Source organism: Gnatocerus cornutus, chromosome 6, assembly GCF_029298725.1.
Source record: "Gnatocerus cornutus isolate USDA-ARS CGAHR chromosome 6, icGnaCorn1.1, whole genome shotgun sequence".
In the NCBI taxonomy this organism is placed as follows: Eukaryota; Metazoa; Arthropoda; class Insecta; order Coleoptera; family Tenebrionidae; genus Gnatocerus; species Gnatocerus cornutus.
The window spans coordinates 8,435,553-8,453,854 of NC_142238.1; the positions used below are offsets into that span (position 1 = coordinate 8,435,553).

Sequence of the window (18,302 nt, forward strand, 5' to 3'; positions counted from 1 at the left end):
CGACGCAAAAAGGACCCCCTTTCCATCTAACTTAATTTGTCTGATCGAATTTAGAGTAATATCAATTTGTTGGAGGCATGATGGTCGGTTTGTTAGACACGCAATTCCATACTAACCGGCGTCACGGACAGACAAATGCTTACATTACGTACTTGTTGCTGTTGTTAATATAAGTAGCCAAAGTCAGGCGATCTTCCTGTAGGACATCACATGTTTCAAGTCTTACATTCAAGCGTTCCATCGGCTCACATGTACAGATGTTCTCGTCAAAAATTTAACGAGGAATATCGCAGACCACAGTGGCAAATCTAATTTATTTATACCTACGTTCCCTGCAACAAGGATGCTCGCAGGAATAATCTGATTAAACATATTTTAACTAAATTTGGTTGCTTTTACAGTTTTGCAGGCAAAAATACACTAGAGATATCTTAAACTTGGTAATTTTATCAAAATAACTTGACAAAAAGGCACACTGTCCATCAACTGGTAAAACATTTAATTATGCGAAACAAGAGCGCACTAAAAATTATCGCTTTATTGCGTAATAAATTTATTAACAGATTACACCAAATGTCATGTAACCAAATGTAAATTAAATGAAACTGTTTGTTTAGCTTCAAAAACAATCTCCAAATTTAAATAAATTGTTAAATAAACAGGTCGATTACAAATTGCCAATTTAATTTCGCATAAATAATAACTGTTAACAAGTTTTATTTATTTAATGTTGACACCATGGAAATACTTCAATTTTATGGCACAGTAAACACTCCGAAATCTGCATCTTCAAACTGTAGGTATTGTTTTTTTGTTGGTTGAGATTAATGGCATCATTCGTCTAAAATCGCACATGATGAAAACACGTCATTCTGCTAAATTTGGCTCGATAATTCAACCAGTTTTATAAAAAAGGGTGAAATGGAATGGGGAAAAAGCGATATTTGAATGTGTTTACCATTTTGAAACCGGATTTTGAGTGGAGGTAATGTGCTTATAACAGCCGATAATTTTGAGTTTGAGGGTTTTAGACTCTATTTGATATCGTCGGCTTAAGTGGTTAAGTTGCTAACTCTATTTTTGAACAAAATGTGTTTTCAATTCAATTTTTTAAAAAAGATGACAGAAAGGTCCATCGTTAGATTCTTCTATGAGTTATTTATTTTAGAATTAAGAAACATTCTATTTTTATTTCTTAAATTTTTAAAACTCGGATTTGACGGCAAATATGTAAAAAAAAAGATTTCTCGACTTCGGTTATAAAAATTTAAGATGGATTTACCATCATAACGACGATATATCAAATTGATTATTGAAAATATCTTAAAACAGAAACGATGCGTGTGCAACAAAAATTTTTATCTCTCGTATCTCATTTAATTTGCTTAAATCATTTAGAATCGATGGATCAGGTTCGAACCTGAAAACTACAAATTTTAAAACTTAGTATGTAATAATAACGATTGTCAGGTGCCAAGTGTTTAAATTCTCTTCAGGATTTTATCTCCGAAAAACTTTTATAGTTCCTAAAAGTTTCACGTTTTCAGATATGTATACATTCTGAGACTAAAGATGTAAAACTGAGATTCCAGGACAATGAAAATTTGAAAGGTTGGTACAATGAAAATCTAGAACTTATTGATTTTTGATCGGATCAACTGAAAACTTTGAAACTTAGGAATGAGAATATTATTATACATTATACCAATAATTAATTATTGTAAATAAAAATTTTAAAGTTTATTACCGCACATGCTATACATAATTTTGGTTCCCCACAAATAATATTAGATCAAAGTTTTTGAGAACACAGCAGAAAAATAAAAACATTTTTAAAAAAAACTTTTTTGTTTATTTATTATTTCTCTGGCAGTATACTTTAATGCTTTTGAGTAAGAAAATACGAATTTGCTTTAAAACACGACCGGAGCTCGGTGGTTAAATGTATTCAGCTGCTTCCTAGATGCGCCTCCAATGTGTTAATATTAATTAGAACAGTCTTCTAAGTTTTGAGTTTTTCGTTTCTTTTCTTTTTAAAAGTTGCGTAAAAAAATTAATGAATCACATTAATTTAGTGAGTATCTCATTTAGAGTTGAGTGTGTTTCCATTGGCGCGACATCGTCTCAATATTGCGTATTTTTATCCACCCCGCCACCGAAAGCAAACAGTTGTTTTCAGTAATGTAAGCAAACAAGAGGGCAATTTGTTTTGATTAATTCTGAAAAATCTGTACAGTGTGGTCGAGTTTGTCCGGAATATCTGACACGGTACATAAAGAGCCCCTAATTAAGTGGCTCGGTAGTAAATATGTAGGCAGACCGAGTAACAGAGAAGTTTTGTGGGTAGACAAACGCAAGGGGCTCGGCTAGAGTCGGCACGGTACGCTTCGCTCCCTGCGGTATTGACGACCAGCTCAGGGGAGAGAGAAGAGTCAATACCGACCCGAGGGAGCCCTTCCCTAGGGAACACGGCGGGAGAGAGAGGAAGAGAAGGAGAACGACGCAACGAAAAACGTGCCCATCGAGACGAACGTACAACGACTCTCAGCGCAAATTTTCTATTGATAGTGCGGAAGAAGGCTGAAAAACACTGCCCGCGAAATTAACGAATAGGGGAAGTACAGGAGACGAGCACTTACGTTATTAACATGGCGGCACGTTTTGCTTTTCCTTCAGTTTTGATGCAGGTTAAGCGGAATTGTAACTTGACGCCTTTTAAACCGGGTTGATGATGCGAAAACGAGAAAGTCGAGCGGTTTTGCTATCGTAATAAGGTGGAATATGCGAAAGATGGTAAATGCCAAAGTTTGACCTGGCTTGGAGTAACCACTAGACTGCAAATATCGCTCTCTTGCGTATGTATTTATTGTGAGACACAAATATTACATGCGCCGCCATTTGTGCTCGTGGCAAACCGTTTCTTATTAATTCATTGAGCTTTAAAGCTTTACTTGAAGCTCCCGGAAAATTATCGCATTTAAGAAATATCAAAATTGGTTTCGCCAAAAACACAATTAATCCGGCTGACTGCATTTTCTTTTATCTTCAAATTGAAATTTTTGTGGGACGTGTGTAAACACAGTTATTCTTCTAAAGCTTCAAGTTTTGAAAACGTACCACAAAACGAGTATAGATTTTATCTCTGCGACAGCTAGCGCGTTAGAGCCTCAAGCGGCGTGGCTAAGAAACTAAAAATGATAATAAAGATGAAGAAGTTCTTCCAAACTTACGGCGGAATTTTCTGCGCACTGTTCACGTGACATTATTTTGGTCTAATTGTAATCATATAATTTATAGTTTGCATAGAATCACACCCTTCCGGAATCCTTCTTAGATCCCCTTCTCACTTCCAAGATAATAAAACTTGTAGTGGAGCAATGCATCCGTTAATAAAAACGTCAGTTCATGACATAAAGTGCGGATGAAAGTTTATGCGTGTATGTTATTCATAGGAACTCCTTACCGTATGAAAAGCTAACACCTTTAAACTCTCTCTGTTTTCAAAGTCTAATAAATCTCACTCGAGCCAGCGCGTTAGTCATATTATTACGTTATTTAGTACAACCTCAGGTTATTTACGCGACGTATAATATCATTATAGCAGGACATGAATATGAACCCTGCCTCCCGGGAGACTTTTCTCGTGTTTTACCGTTTACTCTCACTTATCTTACTGTTTGTATGCTTTTAAAATTTACCTGATAATTTTAAAGTCTAGCATCACAATGTTCATGTTGTTATTTACGGTTCTCGCCGGAGCCAGCGGATAATTTTTTATCTCGCCAGTTTTGCAGAAAACTTCGAAAACCGCCACGCAACCAAGCGACCAATTCTGTCTCTAAAGTTGTTTCGAGTTAAGTTTGTTATGCTTGTACTTTGAGTTAAGCAAGAGTTCGTCTTGCTTTAACAGTTCCCAGTCTCGTTAGCAACTTAATTTATAAGCGATTCATAATGCGAAAAGTGTCGGGATGAAATTGAGTGAAAGTTTGAGACGTCGCGAATATACAAGAAATTAAATTTTCAAGTGTAAACTTTATTATTTTCAGACGGTTAACTTCCTGCAATGATTCCCACAGACAATATCAATTTTTAGCTGAAATTTTGCAATGTAAACGCGCTTTTCAGGTGGCATGTACACACGTCGACCCAACGTACTTTCACGCTCAAGTGCTCGCAGGATTCCTGCGTTCTTTCAGTCAACTTTGACGACTCACTTCGTTCTAGCGAGTCCACTGAGGATAAGTCGCGGTCACATACATCATTCAAGCCTGATCAAATATTGTCAGTGCACAATTCCTTTTGTGCGTACGAAAGTATCCCTCAGGAACATTAAAATCGCAACGAATGTGGATAAAGCTTAATTATATGCTCGAGCAAGTTTCCGATTGTTTTCCAGGAATTAAACGAAGGAATGAAAAGATAGTTAATAAATAACCAAGGAACGGGACTTCCCCACCCACGTTAATTTGTAACGAAGATATCTGGCACTTCTTTATATTCTGCGCGATCGTTATCGCCGGCTAAAGCGAGTAATTTATCTTGAAGAGGCTGCGGAGAATTAGAAAAGGGCGGTTCCGGGAATCGGGCCGAATCAGCACATTAACAGAAAAAAAAGAAAAAAAGATTAACTCGGAATAATGCCAGGTTCAGCACGTGCGAGAAGACTTCCTTGTTCATGGTCTTTAGGGTGGTTTACGAGAAGCAAAAAGCGAAATTTTGAGAAAAGTGTTTGTCCCTTCGGTCTTGTTACCTCCGTCGCGACTTAGGTACAGAACCATGCATTATGCAGATCTTCTGCTTCTCGGCTGTCATCAATTAATAAAACCCATATCACGAGATCTAAATATTTGATAGGGTTTCCATTACAGGCGGACCGTCTAAGACGGAAGCTCGCAGGAAAGTCGCCGGAGCGAAGACCAAATTCCCGATCAAGCTTCAAGATGCGATTACACAGTTCACTAGCCCAGACATACACAGTTCTGTTTACGTGACTATACACAATTGGCATAATTCCGTGGTCGAATATCGCACTGTGTAATCTGGTTACAAGGAGGCGAACGCGAAGGGTCCTTTATATCGTGTTAGTCTCCTTTCCTCGGGCTACTGCCGGTCTATTTATCTTGGCAAGTCCGCTGCTACCCCAGTATCCAGCATACATTAGTTAGAGCGCACTGGTAACATAAGGCACCCGACAAGCCCAGGGGCCATATGGGCCGTGGTAATAAGATAATACTCGACTACCGTTGTGCCTCTCATTTGCGACACGGAGACGAATACTACTTGTCGAACCTTGTTATGAAATGACGGCACCCCTTGAACATATTTAGCAGCATTTAGTGGAGAATGGCCCTTGAAAAAATAAAAACCAACGTCATGTCGAGTTGTTGCGCAAATTGGGTTCGAGGGAAATCTTCAAGCATCACTGGAGATCATATTTATTTGTTGTCAACAATTGCAACAATTATTTCGCAATATTTTATAAGTATTGTGGAACGATCTAGGTCAATCGATTTTCACAATTAGAAATATCTTTCAATCTGATAATACATAAGACACCTGATAGTGCTTTTGAAATTTTCTAGTAATTCACAACTAGAAGAACTGGAAATTAGGAGAATGTCAATATTAGGCAGCAGTTTTAACCCACCGAAAAAAAAAACTATATAAATCTATTTTCAAAGTGTTGAAATTTCAACCTAGCAACTCCACATGGAGTGAAGCGCACTTAACTAACACCGACATCTTTGTTAATTTCGTTTGACAACTAGCACTGTCTTTTTATTAAGAGTTCGCTCGCCATTTTTATAAGACAAAAGGCTTCTGAGTAAATTGGCCCTGAAATAAGGTCTGTGAGTCCTCTCAGGAAACTATTCCACTGCTAACATTGATACATAAGCCTTTCTTATTCATTTTGTAAATACATATACCCTTACTTCCTTTTGTGGAAGCGAAGTGTAAATAATGGAGGTCCTCCTTGCCATTGTCAGGCGAGAATTGGATTTTACAAAGCACACCCTCACTAAAGATAAATAATTCTCGTCGTACGTAGTTCATTTTTAAAAATTTCACTTCGTTACACCCAAATCAAAATTCGTTATTTTTTCAAATTAAAACCGACGCAAACCGACTGGCAATAACCCATCAATGGCATCGGAATAAAAACGCAATTGATACAGTTATCGGGTATTGGCAATCAATTCCCCGTTTCGGTCGCGCTTCAGTTAACGCATATGAAATGTCGAAAAACATTTTCCAGCTAATATGTTTATGACCGAGTCTAAATATAGGTGGATATTTGCGTTCGCTTTGTAATTGATTTTGACTTTTTTATTTTTTCGTTAATAATTATATCACTGATGTTCTTTTTTTGTTTTCAGATTCTTTCTCAAGTTCTTCTTAAAGTGCAATCAAAACTGCTTGAAAAACGCAGGAAACCCCAGAGATATGCGACGATTTCAAGTAAGTATCTTTTATTTTATTGTTGTTAGTTTGAATAATAATACGAGCGCCAAGTTAGTAGGAAAAGTACCTCTTAAATGAATAGAATTAAGGACTGCTGTAAAAATAAATACCTTCGACGAAAGCACCGTGTTGCTCTTAATGGAATCGCAGAGAAGCACCAATTAGCTACTTCGGTGGGATCAAGAATTAGTCGAGTCATAAGAAGACAACTAAATTAAAATACTGCGTTCAGTTGAAGAGTCGTAAATTTACTATTATCAAATAACAAATCGTTTTGGCCATCGGAGTCGATCTTATTAACGATGGAATTTCAGTAATCTGTCTTTGATTAAAAAGAGTGGTACCATTAATCAGTCGATAGTGAGGTATCGACTGCAGTGTTCGCCGCTGCCGCCGCCGTTGCCGCCTCACGCGGATGTGAAGGTGGAATTACCGGCTCCGTATAAGCTAATAGCTGCCATTAATTTGATTACGTTTTCGTAGTCGACGCTCTTGTTTTTCCACGCATTTTAATCGTAATGATTAAGAGACTGGCACCCTGGGGACTTCCGACAATACACTTGACGGCTTCTTGTAGTAATCGTCGAAGCGAATATCCGCGCGATCTCAGTAATTTAGCACATAACGACGTACTATTGTGTAAATTGATCGTTTGTATGTAGCGGCGGCGTGCCGCCTCCGTCGAACTGCAACACGACGTTACGATATCGTAGTTCCACGCCGTCGAAGAAGGACTCCGGCGAAATTACACGGCCATAGAGAGCGGCACACTGCCATTTATTTCAATTTCCATACACGTTACAGCGAGCTGTGCGCGGGATTTACCGTGGGGCGGCTGAAATAGAAAAGATTTTTATTTTCTCGTTGTGTCGGGGGCGGCGGAGTATAAGAACTATAAGGAATACCGTGGCTTGCGAGCCTCATTTATTTCCCCTGATCTCATCGGCGACTCGGTTTCTCCTCCGACGGCAACAGTCCCCGCGCCTCTTTATATCCAATTTCGCCGGTAGCTGAAAACTACCTCGCCAAGTGCCCATTCATATTGAAGTTTCAGACGCGTTAAATATTGAATTTATGAAGCCATTATTCGCCGATAGATGCGCTTCGCAGGAATAAGACGAAATACCGGACTGAATTGCTGACGAGGTCCGGTTTTTCCTGCAACAAAACAAACGGGAGGCTAAAAAGCCAACATCGGCGCTGGAATTCCATCTCGTTTTGAGGAAATAAAAATTCGACAATCTATGGAATTTAATTTTTTATGTACCTCAATCTTAAATTTACATTTCAATTGAAGCTTTGACTGCAAGAAGATATTCAGGAATGACATACAACCCAGCTGATGCCACTGCATATCAGCTCACAAAATGTGAAAGTAAAAGCACAAAATACCAATCTGGAAGTTTCAGAAGGCCAATAGCATCAATTGCTATTGCTTAAAGAAGATATATTCAGTGGCTAAATGTCTGAGCAGTCAAGTTTTTTCTTCTTCCAAAAAAGTAGTTTTGATTAAAAAATGAAATAATGAATACCTACAGCTAGAGTTACATCATCTTCTCTTGGTTTTAAAGAAGAATATTTGATTGTTAAGCCTTTTTACCGTTTAAATTTTTTCGCAGATTGAAAAGCAACATGTGGTTCTTATAAAATCCATAAAAGTATAAGTGTAAGAATACCTCAAAAACTTACATGGGGGTCCTCATTATTTATTTTTAAGCTTAAAATTTTGCTACTTTTTAATGTACTTACTTACTTTAATGATGATGAAAGTTTTGAACTAGTAGCGATTTATTTTGACTAGATCCATATTTTTCCTTATTTCGATTGCTTGGTATTTTTTGGTTCTACGCAGACAGAAAGCAACATGTGGTTTGCTGCGGCTTGAAAACGAAATCGATAACAAGTAGAAGTCCCTTAGAGACCTGTAATTGGTCCTCTGCTTTTGTCTCTAATTTCACGCTGTATGATCATATTTTTATTTTAATTTTCAGCGTTCAGTCTTAAATAACATTTCAAAACTATTATGCTTAACATCTAGAAAGTTTAAGTTTAATTTCCACGACAATGGAAAGGATTATTTAGATATCTTCGTTAACATCCAATTATCGGAAAGGCCTTAAATCGTCTTGAAACCTCGCACTCTGAAAATTAAATTAACTTGTAGCAATAAGCTACTTTTTGTAAAATCCAGCCATTACACCTCATTGCTCCCCTTCATTCATTCGTTCCCTGCGGCAATGTTCTCATTACCCGCGTCGCGTCTTGAAGTGTCCGACTTTCGGTGGCGGCAGCGACGGCGTCCAGGTACGTGGTGGCGATGGTCGATGGCCGTATTTCAAGCGGCGTATCGAACGCCGCCTACTGGCCGCTCCGCCGTCATCATCCTGTGGTTCCCATGGGAACGCGTGTGTATCGCAGGGGCGCGGGGTCCCTTGGGAGAGCGCGAGCGTCCCCGAGGGAGGAGTCTGTCTTGCGATGCACTAGTGCCGCCACCTTGGCCGCAAAATGGCTGCACCTGCATCGGATCGGTCTCGGCTCATCTTGTATTAATGATGTTCTCGATTACAGGTCGTCATAGCGACGCAGGTGTCCGTTGATGGTCCTTTGCTCGCCATCTCAGACAACATGTTTGTTCACAACAACTCCAAACACGGGAGGAGAGCGAAGAGGCTTGATCCTACGGAAGGTGAGTCGGATTCCTGCTTTTTTAAACGTGCAGGAATTTCTTGGAGGAGGATTTGAGGAGTATTTTCACTTTCAGTAGGAATGTATGGGGATTAAGTATTGGCACCACTAAAGACAAAAGCTCTCTTATAAGGATTAAAGACGTTACTAGCTTGTGGTTTAACTGTAAAGGGCAGGATCAGTGAAAAGATTGGAGTGTCTACTTCATTTTAAGTGTCCATGTGCACGTAGCAGTAAAAATGCCATAGATGAGTTTTTGAAATTGCAGCAACTTGAGAAGTTGGTATTTATCGATGATTGCCCCCATTGTAGCAATCTTCAAGTTTGTAAAAGTTTGTTTCGCCGAGTTGTCAGTGAATCTTGTCGCGTGTGGCTCAGTAGACGTCGCATGATGGAATGGTGACGCGCAGGTGAGATGTTAGCCACAAATCATCGCCGCCGCTCATTGGTATGCGCCGTGACGCCGTCTACATCCGATCCTCTGGTATATACGGCAGTGTTCTGCAGCGCGCTTCACGGAAACATCTCGTTTGTATGCGGACCCGTCCCGGATCCAAAACTTTGTGAAATTGGCTCCCGATTCAGTTCACTGGAGGAAGGAAGCGGAAACGCCGTACATATAGCGCCTGCACTTTCTTACCAGTCCTTTAATCTTCTTTCTTATTCACTTTCTCCTTCTATCTTTATTACACGTTCGTTCTCGAGATTTGGGGAGACTCGGGCTGATATCTCACCCTCGCCGCGGTTCTATATTATCCGCTCGTCGCGAAACAAGCCATGCTTCACTTTGTTAATATCTCACTTTGTTCTACTTTATCCCTTTTATCTTAATCTTTTCCGCGAAAAACTTAACAAAGAATTTCAACCATTACCCTTACACGGTTTGGTTGCCAATCTGATTTTACGTTGGAGTTACACTCCAAAACTCAAACTAAAAAATGTAAATTAAGACCATCAGATGTTTACGATTTTGTCCTGCATAACATTTTACCACACGTTTTTCGTAGGATACAAGCCAATTAACTATCCACTGACAATTGTATTGTAATTATAAGGTTATGGCAGTGTTAAAAATTTACACCTTATTTTATTGCTAGTCATCGATAACTGTATCATTGTTAATTTTCCATGCAACTGACTAAGATTTGTATTAAGGAACAGTTACGATAATTTTCAATATAAACTTTTTGTGCAAGCAATAGGAAAGATACATCATATGCCCAGGTCAATTTCCAGGTCTCTACCCCCCCTTGCCAGTGGCCACCCCTTGCATAAAAGCCATAAGTCCGAGCGAGGGTTGGACATCCGGCGGTTCCACCGTCATCATCGTCGGAGACAATTTCTTCGACGGTCTCCAAGTCGTTTTCGGAACAATGTTAGTCTGGAGCGAGGTAGGTTAAATTTTCTCGAAACCGTGTGCAAAGCTGAAACATTTTATATCCGCAGTTGATAACACCCCACGCTATTCGAGTTCAGACACCCCCAAGACATATTCCAGGAGTGGTCGAGGTCACATTATCATATAAATCAAAACAATTCTGTAAAGGAGCACCAGGCAGATTCGTGTATGTTTGTGAGTATATCATTTTATTCAAATTCAGCTCTACCAACATCTAAATTCGATTTATAGCCCTAAACGAACCAACGATAGACTACGGATTTCAAAGACTACAGAAGCTCATACCGAGGCATCCGGGCGATCCTGAGAAGTTACCAAAAGTAGGTTTCTGTTCTTTGGTTTGTAGTTTTACTGATGTTTTTTTTTTTTTGGTTTAGGAGATTATATTAAAGAGAGCGGCTGATTTAGCCGAAGCTCTTTACACCATGCCCAGAAATAATCAGTTGTCGTTGTCAGCGCCGAGGTCGCCGACGATGGCAAATAATGGAATGACGTCCACTTTTAATACGTATACGGGACAACTGGCTGTCAGCGTGCAAGACAACGGAAACGGTCAGTGGACAGAAGGTGCTTGTCCTTCCTTGCTTACTGTTGAGTAGACGGTAGTTTCACCAGAGAATTTTTAATCTGTTGAAATATACCGAATTGAAAAAAAAAACATGCGGAGGAGTTGAGGAAAAGAAAAAACTTTTTGAATACTTCAAGCATGTTGTAGTTAAGAACTCGCTTCTTTCTGCATGTAAATGTGGTATCCATTGAGTTGTATACTGACTCCACATTTTTATCGGTAGGGTTTTTCTTTTAGAGGAGTACGGGAGGGCGCAAAGTAGCAGCGTTTCCCCACGTGGCGGCGGTTACTGCTCCAGTGCTTCGACCCCACACTCGTCCAACGGTGGCTCTTACGGGGGCAACATGAACGGCTACGGAGGAGCCACCCCCACGAGCACCGCACAACTGTCCAATATGCTGCCCAGTTCGCCTTCAGCCGGAATCTTCAACACCACTCCCAGTAAGCTAATACCATCAAACAAACATTTCAATTATTCTTAATTTTGCATTGAAAAGTTTTGTCGCTTTAATGACTCTGTTTCTGCACATTACGAAAACATAGTTCATTTAATTTACTTTATTTTGAATTGTTATTTTAGTTTCATCTGAAGCGGGTCATTATCATTTTGGCGCACACAACAGTAAAGCGGCGGCGGCGTCGGATAAAGAGAAAAGCGCGTTTGCCCCTGTGATACGGGGGAGTACGATTCCCCCAACTCACCCTCCGGCACCCGCGCTTTTCCACCACCAGCCCGTCACTGGCTGGCACCACTTGGCTGTGCAGTGTTAGTATATTATTTTATTATCGTTTCATTTTGCTTATTCTACACTAATTGCGTTACATTTGTTTTCATAAACGTTATGCTTTTAAAACTAAGTAGATTTTGTTCGTTTAAGTAGAGATCTAACAAACCTCTCTTGTATCCCGTTTAACTCGAATTTGTCCTTTTATTATGTTTGCTTTTTTTGGTTGTTGTTTGTGTTGGTATTTCTCTCATTTTCCAACGTTGCTGCAGCTTCGATGTAGACGACTGAATTCGGGAAAAAGACAAAACATTGACGTTTATCCAAGGGTGAATTTAAAAAAGTGAAATCCTTAATAAGTTTGGAAACTGATTTTTATTAACACAGAGCACGGAGAACTTGTTTCTTTTTATAAAATGTCAACGCAAAAAAGTTACTTGTCGGCGAAAATAAAGTCATTAATTAGTACTCATTATATTGTATTTTACTGCCTATCGAAATGTCAATATTATTAGCTAATAAACATTTATACTACTTTAAATTATTGGGGTAGTAAATACATTTATTGACAAATTTAGACACATTTTTCCAAAATGATTCAATGAACAAATCGCGACCTGAGAACTATAAGGTTCTAACTAACATTTGCATTAAATTGATTCACGTTATCAGTGATATCTCTTTAATTTATTAAGCATTTATTTAAAAAAATGGCAGGATCTAATAAAAACATTTTGGCTTGCTAAAATATTAACTCACTTCTTTTTTATACATGATAGAAAATGTTTAAAAAAATCGCAAAAACAGACAATTTAAATTTTCACAAAAAATCACTTAGAACCTTATAATTCTCACGTCGCGAAATATTGTAAGACTTATTGCCTTATTATTATTATATTGGGTTATGAACAATATTTTTTAAGATATCAGATAATGGAGTTCATTAATATGTAATTGAATATACAGGGTGAACACGAATAAAGTGCAAAGATTTTAACCACAATATCAGACACCCAATGATTCTGCAAAAAAATTGAATGAGGTACTGATTACTTGTTATTTGACTTTTATGGGACTGAATCCTTAAGACTACGAAAACTATTCGACCAAAAATCGATTATGCTCACTCTAATCAGATTTGTTCAACATTTACTTAATTACTGATTTTAAAAGCAGGACACATTTTAAAATTGGGTATTGCAAAAAATATATTTGTTTGAAATAAATGGAGCCCTGAAAAAACCCAATTTTTATCTCGATTGGTTTGGAAGGTTACTTTTTTCGACTCGCTTAACTCGCTTAACTCGTAATCAAAACACTTTTTATTACTTTAAGTTTATTACAACACTTTTGAAGAAACAAAGAATAAGAAAAATCTAACTCAAAATATTCCAAATTTGAACAATTTGGCACTGTACAACCAACAGATAATCACGATAATTACTAAACTCTAATAAAAGACATTTTGCCACTTGTTCATTAGCTTACATTGACGTTGAACTGGTTTACCTCCAACACTTCAGTGGCACACACGATTTTAACACAAAACTTTAATCATTTTGGCCATTATATCAAACTACGTTGTCTGATATTAGGGTTACAACCTTTGTACTTCATACGGGTTCACCCTGTATGTCAAAAAAATGGTCATTTCATTGGCCAAGTTGTTGAAAAAAGCTCATTTGCTTTGACTTATTAATTCCATATTTATATCCATGATGTAACAAAACTTTAAAAAGACCTGAAAAAATAAATAATTGCTGATTTAAATCAACTACAATAGCAAATTAGTGCCTGGGAAACCAACCTACTTTTGCTTAATTTAAGGCAGGTTAATTAAAAACAACGTTTACATTGCATTTATAGAGCAAATCGAGGTGTATTTAGTTTTAATTCAGTTAATTGGCATGGCACTTCTGCATCCTGCCTCATCAATGTTTAAATAAAGTCCCTCATTTCTATCACGAATGGGAAAAAAATGCAACAAACAATATTAGTGTTTTATCCCGGAAACAAGTTATCAATTTTATTTATGATTAACACAGAAATTGGTCTTAATTGACTATCTTATCAAATCGACCTTTTTATGCTGTTTTTTTTATGAGACAGAGGAATTGAAAGTTTTTTTTTCACAGGAATGGGCTTAGTCTCCTCGCCCTTCGCCTCAATGAATCCTTTCGCTTTGCCAACGTGTAACTCTCAAGGTTACGGTTCACCACTGGTCGGTAGCACCAAGTAGCCTACGGTGGGCCAATCCAGCCCTGTAAGTCAACACAGCACAACTCCGACACCTCAAGATGACAACAGTGCAATGTATTCAGTGTAACGTGTACCAAAGACGAGTGACTACTAAACAATTTTAATCATCACAATCATAATCTAAGTTACCGAAGAAGTAAAATTAGTGTTGTTGATTTTATAGCCATATTATTTTGAAGAGTTTGATTTTTTAGTTTAATGGAACAGTCCTGTGTTTCCTACCAGCAGATACCTACTTAACTGTGATCACGTAAAACGCGCCAATAAATACTTATGTGATATGAAAGAACATACCTATAAGTATTTATGTCTTTGGCCTAGATTATAGATATTTCTGCACTACAACAAATTATCTAATTGCAAGTTTAGCATATCTCTACTGAATATACATATCGCTTCGAGCTGGGATTCTATAAAGAAACGAAATGATTTGTAGTTTTGTAAAATAAAATGTGTATATACAAATTTCTTTTGTGAAATGTACAAAGTTGTAAAGTAACAGGTAGGTTACGTAACAACGAGTCAACGATTATATATATATTTTGTAAATTTATCATATCATAGTGCAAAGTTTTTCGTGTAGCTGTACATAAAATAGATATAAAAGCAATTTTAGTGACGAATATACATTACATACGTGTCTTTACAGTCCTCTTTTTCCGAAGTGAGACCATTCGAGTATACGATGTGCAAAATTCTAACCTTTTTTATTTTACCAAAAATTTATATTCGTCATAGGTTTTACCTCTTTTACATTCCAAGTCAATAAAAGCACCTAAACAATAAAATCTGATTTTTTAGAGTTATTCGCTGATTAGTGCCTTTGACTGGGTATAGAAATATTCTATTATTGATACACTTCAAAGTTCTCCAAGAAAACGACAACCACTTGAATGACTCGTTTTTGAGGTTTCGATTTCAAATTTACCTACTTTTGGCTTGGAATGTTTTAATTATATTATAAGAGTACTGAACCATTGTTGTCCTATGATTTGTAAATATGTACCAAATCCGTTGTTATTTTCCTTCCCGCCTTGAGTCGATCTTCCGGCACCTTATTTATTTTTACAACGAATAGAGTGCAAATAATTTACTTTTGTTGTGTACAAAAACCTCCATGTTTTCTTAAAGATTTCTTAAAAATATAGATGTAAAATAAAAATTTTTAACATACTCTTAACCCTGGTTTTTTTAATCTACACCCTTCGCTTTTTAGCGTCCATATGGAGTCCGATAACATACAAATCGCACCCTTTGCTCAAGTGCCACTTGAAAACTCACCCTATTGTTAACCAAAATGAAAGCACTAGTGATCGTGATAGATAAACAAAGAAACAAATCGAGATTCTGGGGTTCGAAGATAGAGCGTTTCAGAAAATCGGATTTTTTTAAGAAATTTATGCAAGAGAATTGAGTTAGCGAATACGTGAAAATACAAAGCGAGTGAGCGAAATTGAAACTGACACCAGTAGCACATAACAAGCGGAGGCAATGGCATTAGCCGGGGGCAGTAAGGGTTCCGTCCCTTCGCTTGACAGATGGTTGTCGAACATAAAAGGTCATATCGGTGACGTCACGTTATGTGCCTAATTTCATGTCACACTGAAGGCGACCACATCGATTCGACGTACCTAATAAAAGTTAGTAAGCAGCGTCAAAAAATTGTCATTTTAATGTTAATTGAACTGCAAAAATCAGATCAAAGCTAATATTTACAGCAAATATATGATGCATCGTTGCGCACAATACTAAAAATTAAACCAAACAGTTTAAGCCCAGCACGATGGAAGGCAACGAATAAATAATTCCACCAGACAATCACCACTTTTTAATTTTGTTATTACTTTGTTATTTGTGTATTCGCTTCAGTTGCAACTGTAAATCAAAGCAAAATTTAATTGGTTGTTCGGTAAGACAATACAATGCTCATTTGTTTACGTGTCACGAGAAGATCAAACAATCATTGAGAGACGTAGGCGATAATTGTTGTTAACAAATTAGAAACATGATTTGTAATGCAATACGACTTTTGTCAAGTATATGGCAGGACAATGAGGTGAATAAATTGGTATCTGCTTACAACCGGTGCTTACATCGCGTCGTGTGGAATTAAATCTACAGCGATAAGAGCAAGACTTTTTACAAAAATTACACATTCTAGGAACTTGTCTTGTTTTAGAATTAATTAGAGGAAAATAGATAATAAATAAGAAAGCAATGAAAAAATCTAACCAAAACATGCGACATTTTATTTAAATTATGGTTGAACTTACAGAAGAAATATAAAAAAAATTAAGGAAAAACTTTGTTTCTCAAAATATCTTCCAATTCGCAGGAAAAATTTTTTTTCAAAAGGATATCCTCATCATCAGTGAGAGTTGGAAGGAACCATAAAACTTTTAAATCCATTTTATAAAATTATAAGGTATGACAATAAAGCATAAATGCATAAATGTAAGTAAAAATCAAATATCATCTATCAAAACATGACCACGAACATGATTATCACAGTCCGTCTAATTGTGTCCTTTTCAGTCATCGATCAAGAATTTCCAAAAAAATAAAAGACAACAATAGCAATGACTAAAGTAAGCTTTGAATAATACATTCCCAGCATTCATGAACAAATTATATTTAAAACTTCCTCAATTTAAATCTAAATAATACCAACGGTTTAAACCGAGATTAAGCTATTACAAAGGGAAGATTCGGGTGCAAACAGGCGTCGACAGATACTTCCCTCCAATAATCCTGACCGGGGAAAGGCACGTGTCTAATTGACAACGACACGAGTATACACGAGAGCGTATTGTCATCCCATGTCAATCTAATATTGCTATTAGATTACGTACCAGATCATCACACGTACTTCAAACCGATTGTACTCTTTAATCTGCCCCTAACACAGGAGCAACTATCCATGAATTTTAAAAAGCGTTATTAGCAAAACTCCCACAAGACCCAACCCAACCAGTCAACCAATGCTTAATAATAAATTGGTTGTAATTTACAGAGGAACTTGCATCTTTATGCACATATCTGCATTTTACTTGTGCTCGTAATTCACACTTTACATTTATTTGTTAACGTGTTAAGAGAATTGATAAACTAGTGATAAGACTGGGTGCGACGACTGTAAATAATTATTATGCAATAGGTGCCCGCAATAAGAAGGGAAGAGACCACGCCGAAAGCTCGATAGTATTTAGATTAAGTGCTTCGATAACGGGCGAATGGTGCTAATCCGATTCCAATGTGAACAGTCGTGGCGGAAATCTGATCGTTTTCGATAGTGCAGATTTTGTTAGCGATTATTATCTGGTTAACATGAAGTGATGGACCGGAATTGTGTTTTACTGTTGTTCAAAGACAAAAGCACGATTCGGAAATTTTGGGAACTGCAAATATCTGATGTCATCAAAATGGTGAGTGTTTGGATTAGTGGGAAATCCCTAAGTGTTTAAGTTATTTGAGAATGTGTTAATTTTCTTGGAATATTACAAGGTAAAAATGAAGTTTTCTCTTCTTCAAATCACCAAAATGTCCTGATTAAAAAAAAAAACTTCAAAAGCTACAATAGAAAAATTCAGACGAGACGATAAATGCAAGAGGAAAAATTAAGATAATGATAATGGGTTTCTGGAACACTTTATAAATAATGATTTTATCTTTTAATGTTCTTTTTAATGTTAAGGTAAACAAGGTTCTACTCTTGGAAGTCAACAGAATCGTAAAAACTTCAAAAAATCCATATTTGTTTTATAAAATGATATTAGCAGGAAATAAAAATAGTAAAATAAAAACAAGAAAAAAGAAATGTGCTCAAACAAAATTGATATCGAAAATTGTTTTTGTAATATTAGTTCATGCTTCATGTTTACTATAATAGTGCTACTTTCCGTGTGTAGATAATGAAGATAAATGAGAATTGAACCAACTATTTTATTTTATGCAGTTGTGTCTTACTTATGAAAATACATTCTTATCTGTAATTGCCAACAAAATCCGTCTCAATTTTGGTATTGTGTTGTCCATTCGGTTTAATTGATAAATCATAAAATAAACCGTGAAATGTTTCTGCTGTTTTGTTGATTACTTGAAAAGCGTGAAAATACAACTTTATTCCTCCAAAAAGATCTCTAGAGATGTCCATGACGTTGTAAATGAAAATGTAAAATGCAATTATAATAAGAAAGAAACGCAA

General features: G+C 37.0%; 1 protein-coding gene across 7 annotated transcripts in view; it reads left to right on the top strand.

The window, feature by feature from the left end:
- kn (EBF transcription factor knot) overlaps nt 1–15,278 on the top strand; it is a 44,706-nt gene extending 29,428 nt beyond the window's left edge. Inside the window, exons 7-15 of one of the 7 annotated variants that reach the window (XM_088039250.1) lie at nt 6,378–6,459; nt 9,031–9,148; nt 10,372–10,538; nt 10,594–10,720; nt 10,778–10,866; nt 10,924–11,113; nt 11,352–11,555; nt 11,695–11,880; nt 13,975–14,054. In XM_088039250.1, coding sequence (XP_087895376.1) covers nt 6,378–6,459; nt 9,031–9,148; nt 10,372–10,538; nt 10,594–10,720; nt 10,778–10,866; nt 10,924–11,113; nt 11,352–11,555; nt 11,695–11,880; nt 13,975–13,976 — 1,165 coding nt within the window. In that variant the 3' untranslated portion in view covers nt 13,977–14,054. Of the gene's footprint in view, nt 1–6,377; nt 6,460–9,030; nt 9,149–10,371; nt 10,539–10,593; nt 10,721–10,777; nt 10,867–10,923; nt 11,114–11,337; nt 11,556–11,694; nt 11,886–13,974 lie in introns of those variants that run through there. The other 6 variants (XM_088039252.1, XM_088039251.1, XM_088039253.1 and 3 more) reach the window with 6 other exon arrangements.
- The last annotated feature ends 3,024 nt before the right edge of the window (nt 15,279–18,302 follow it).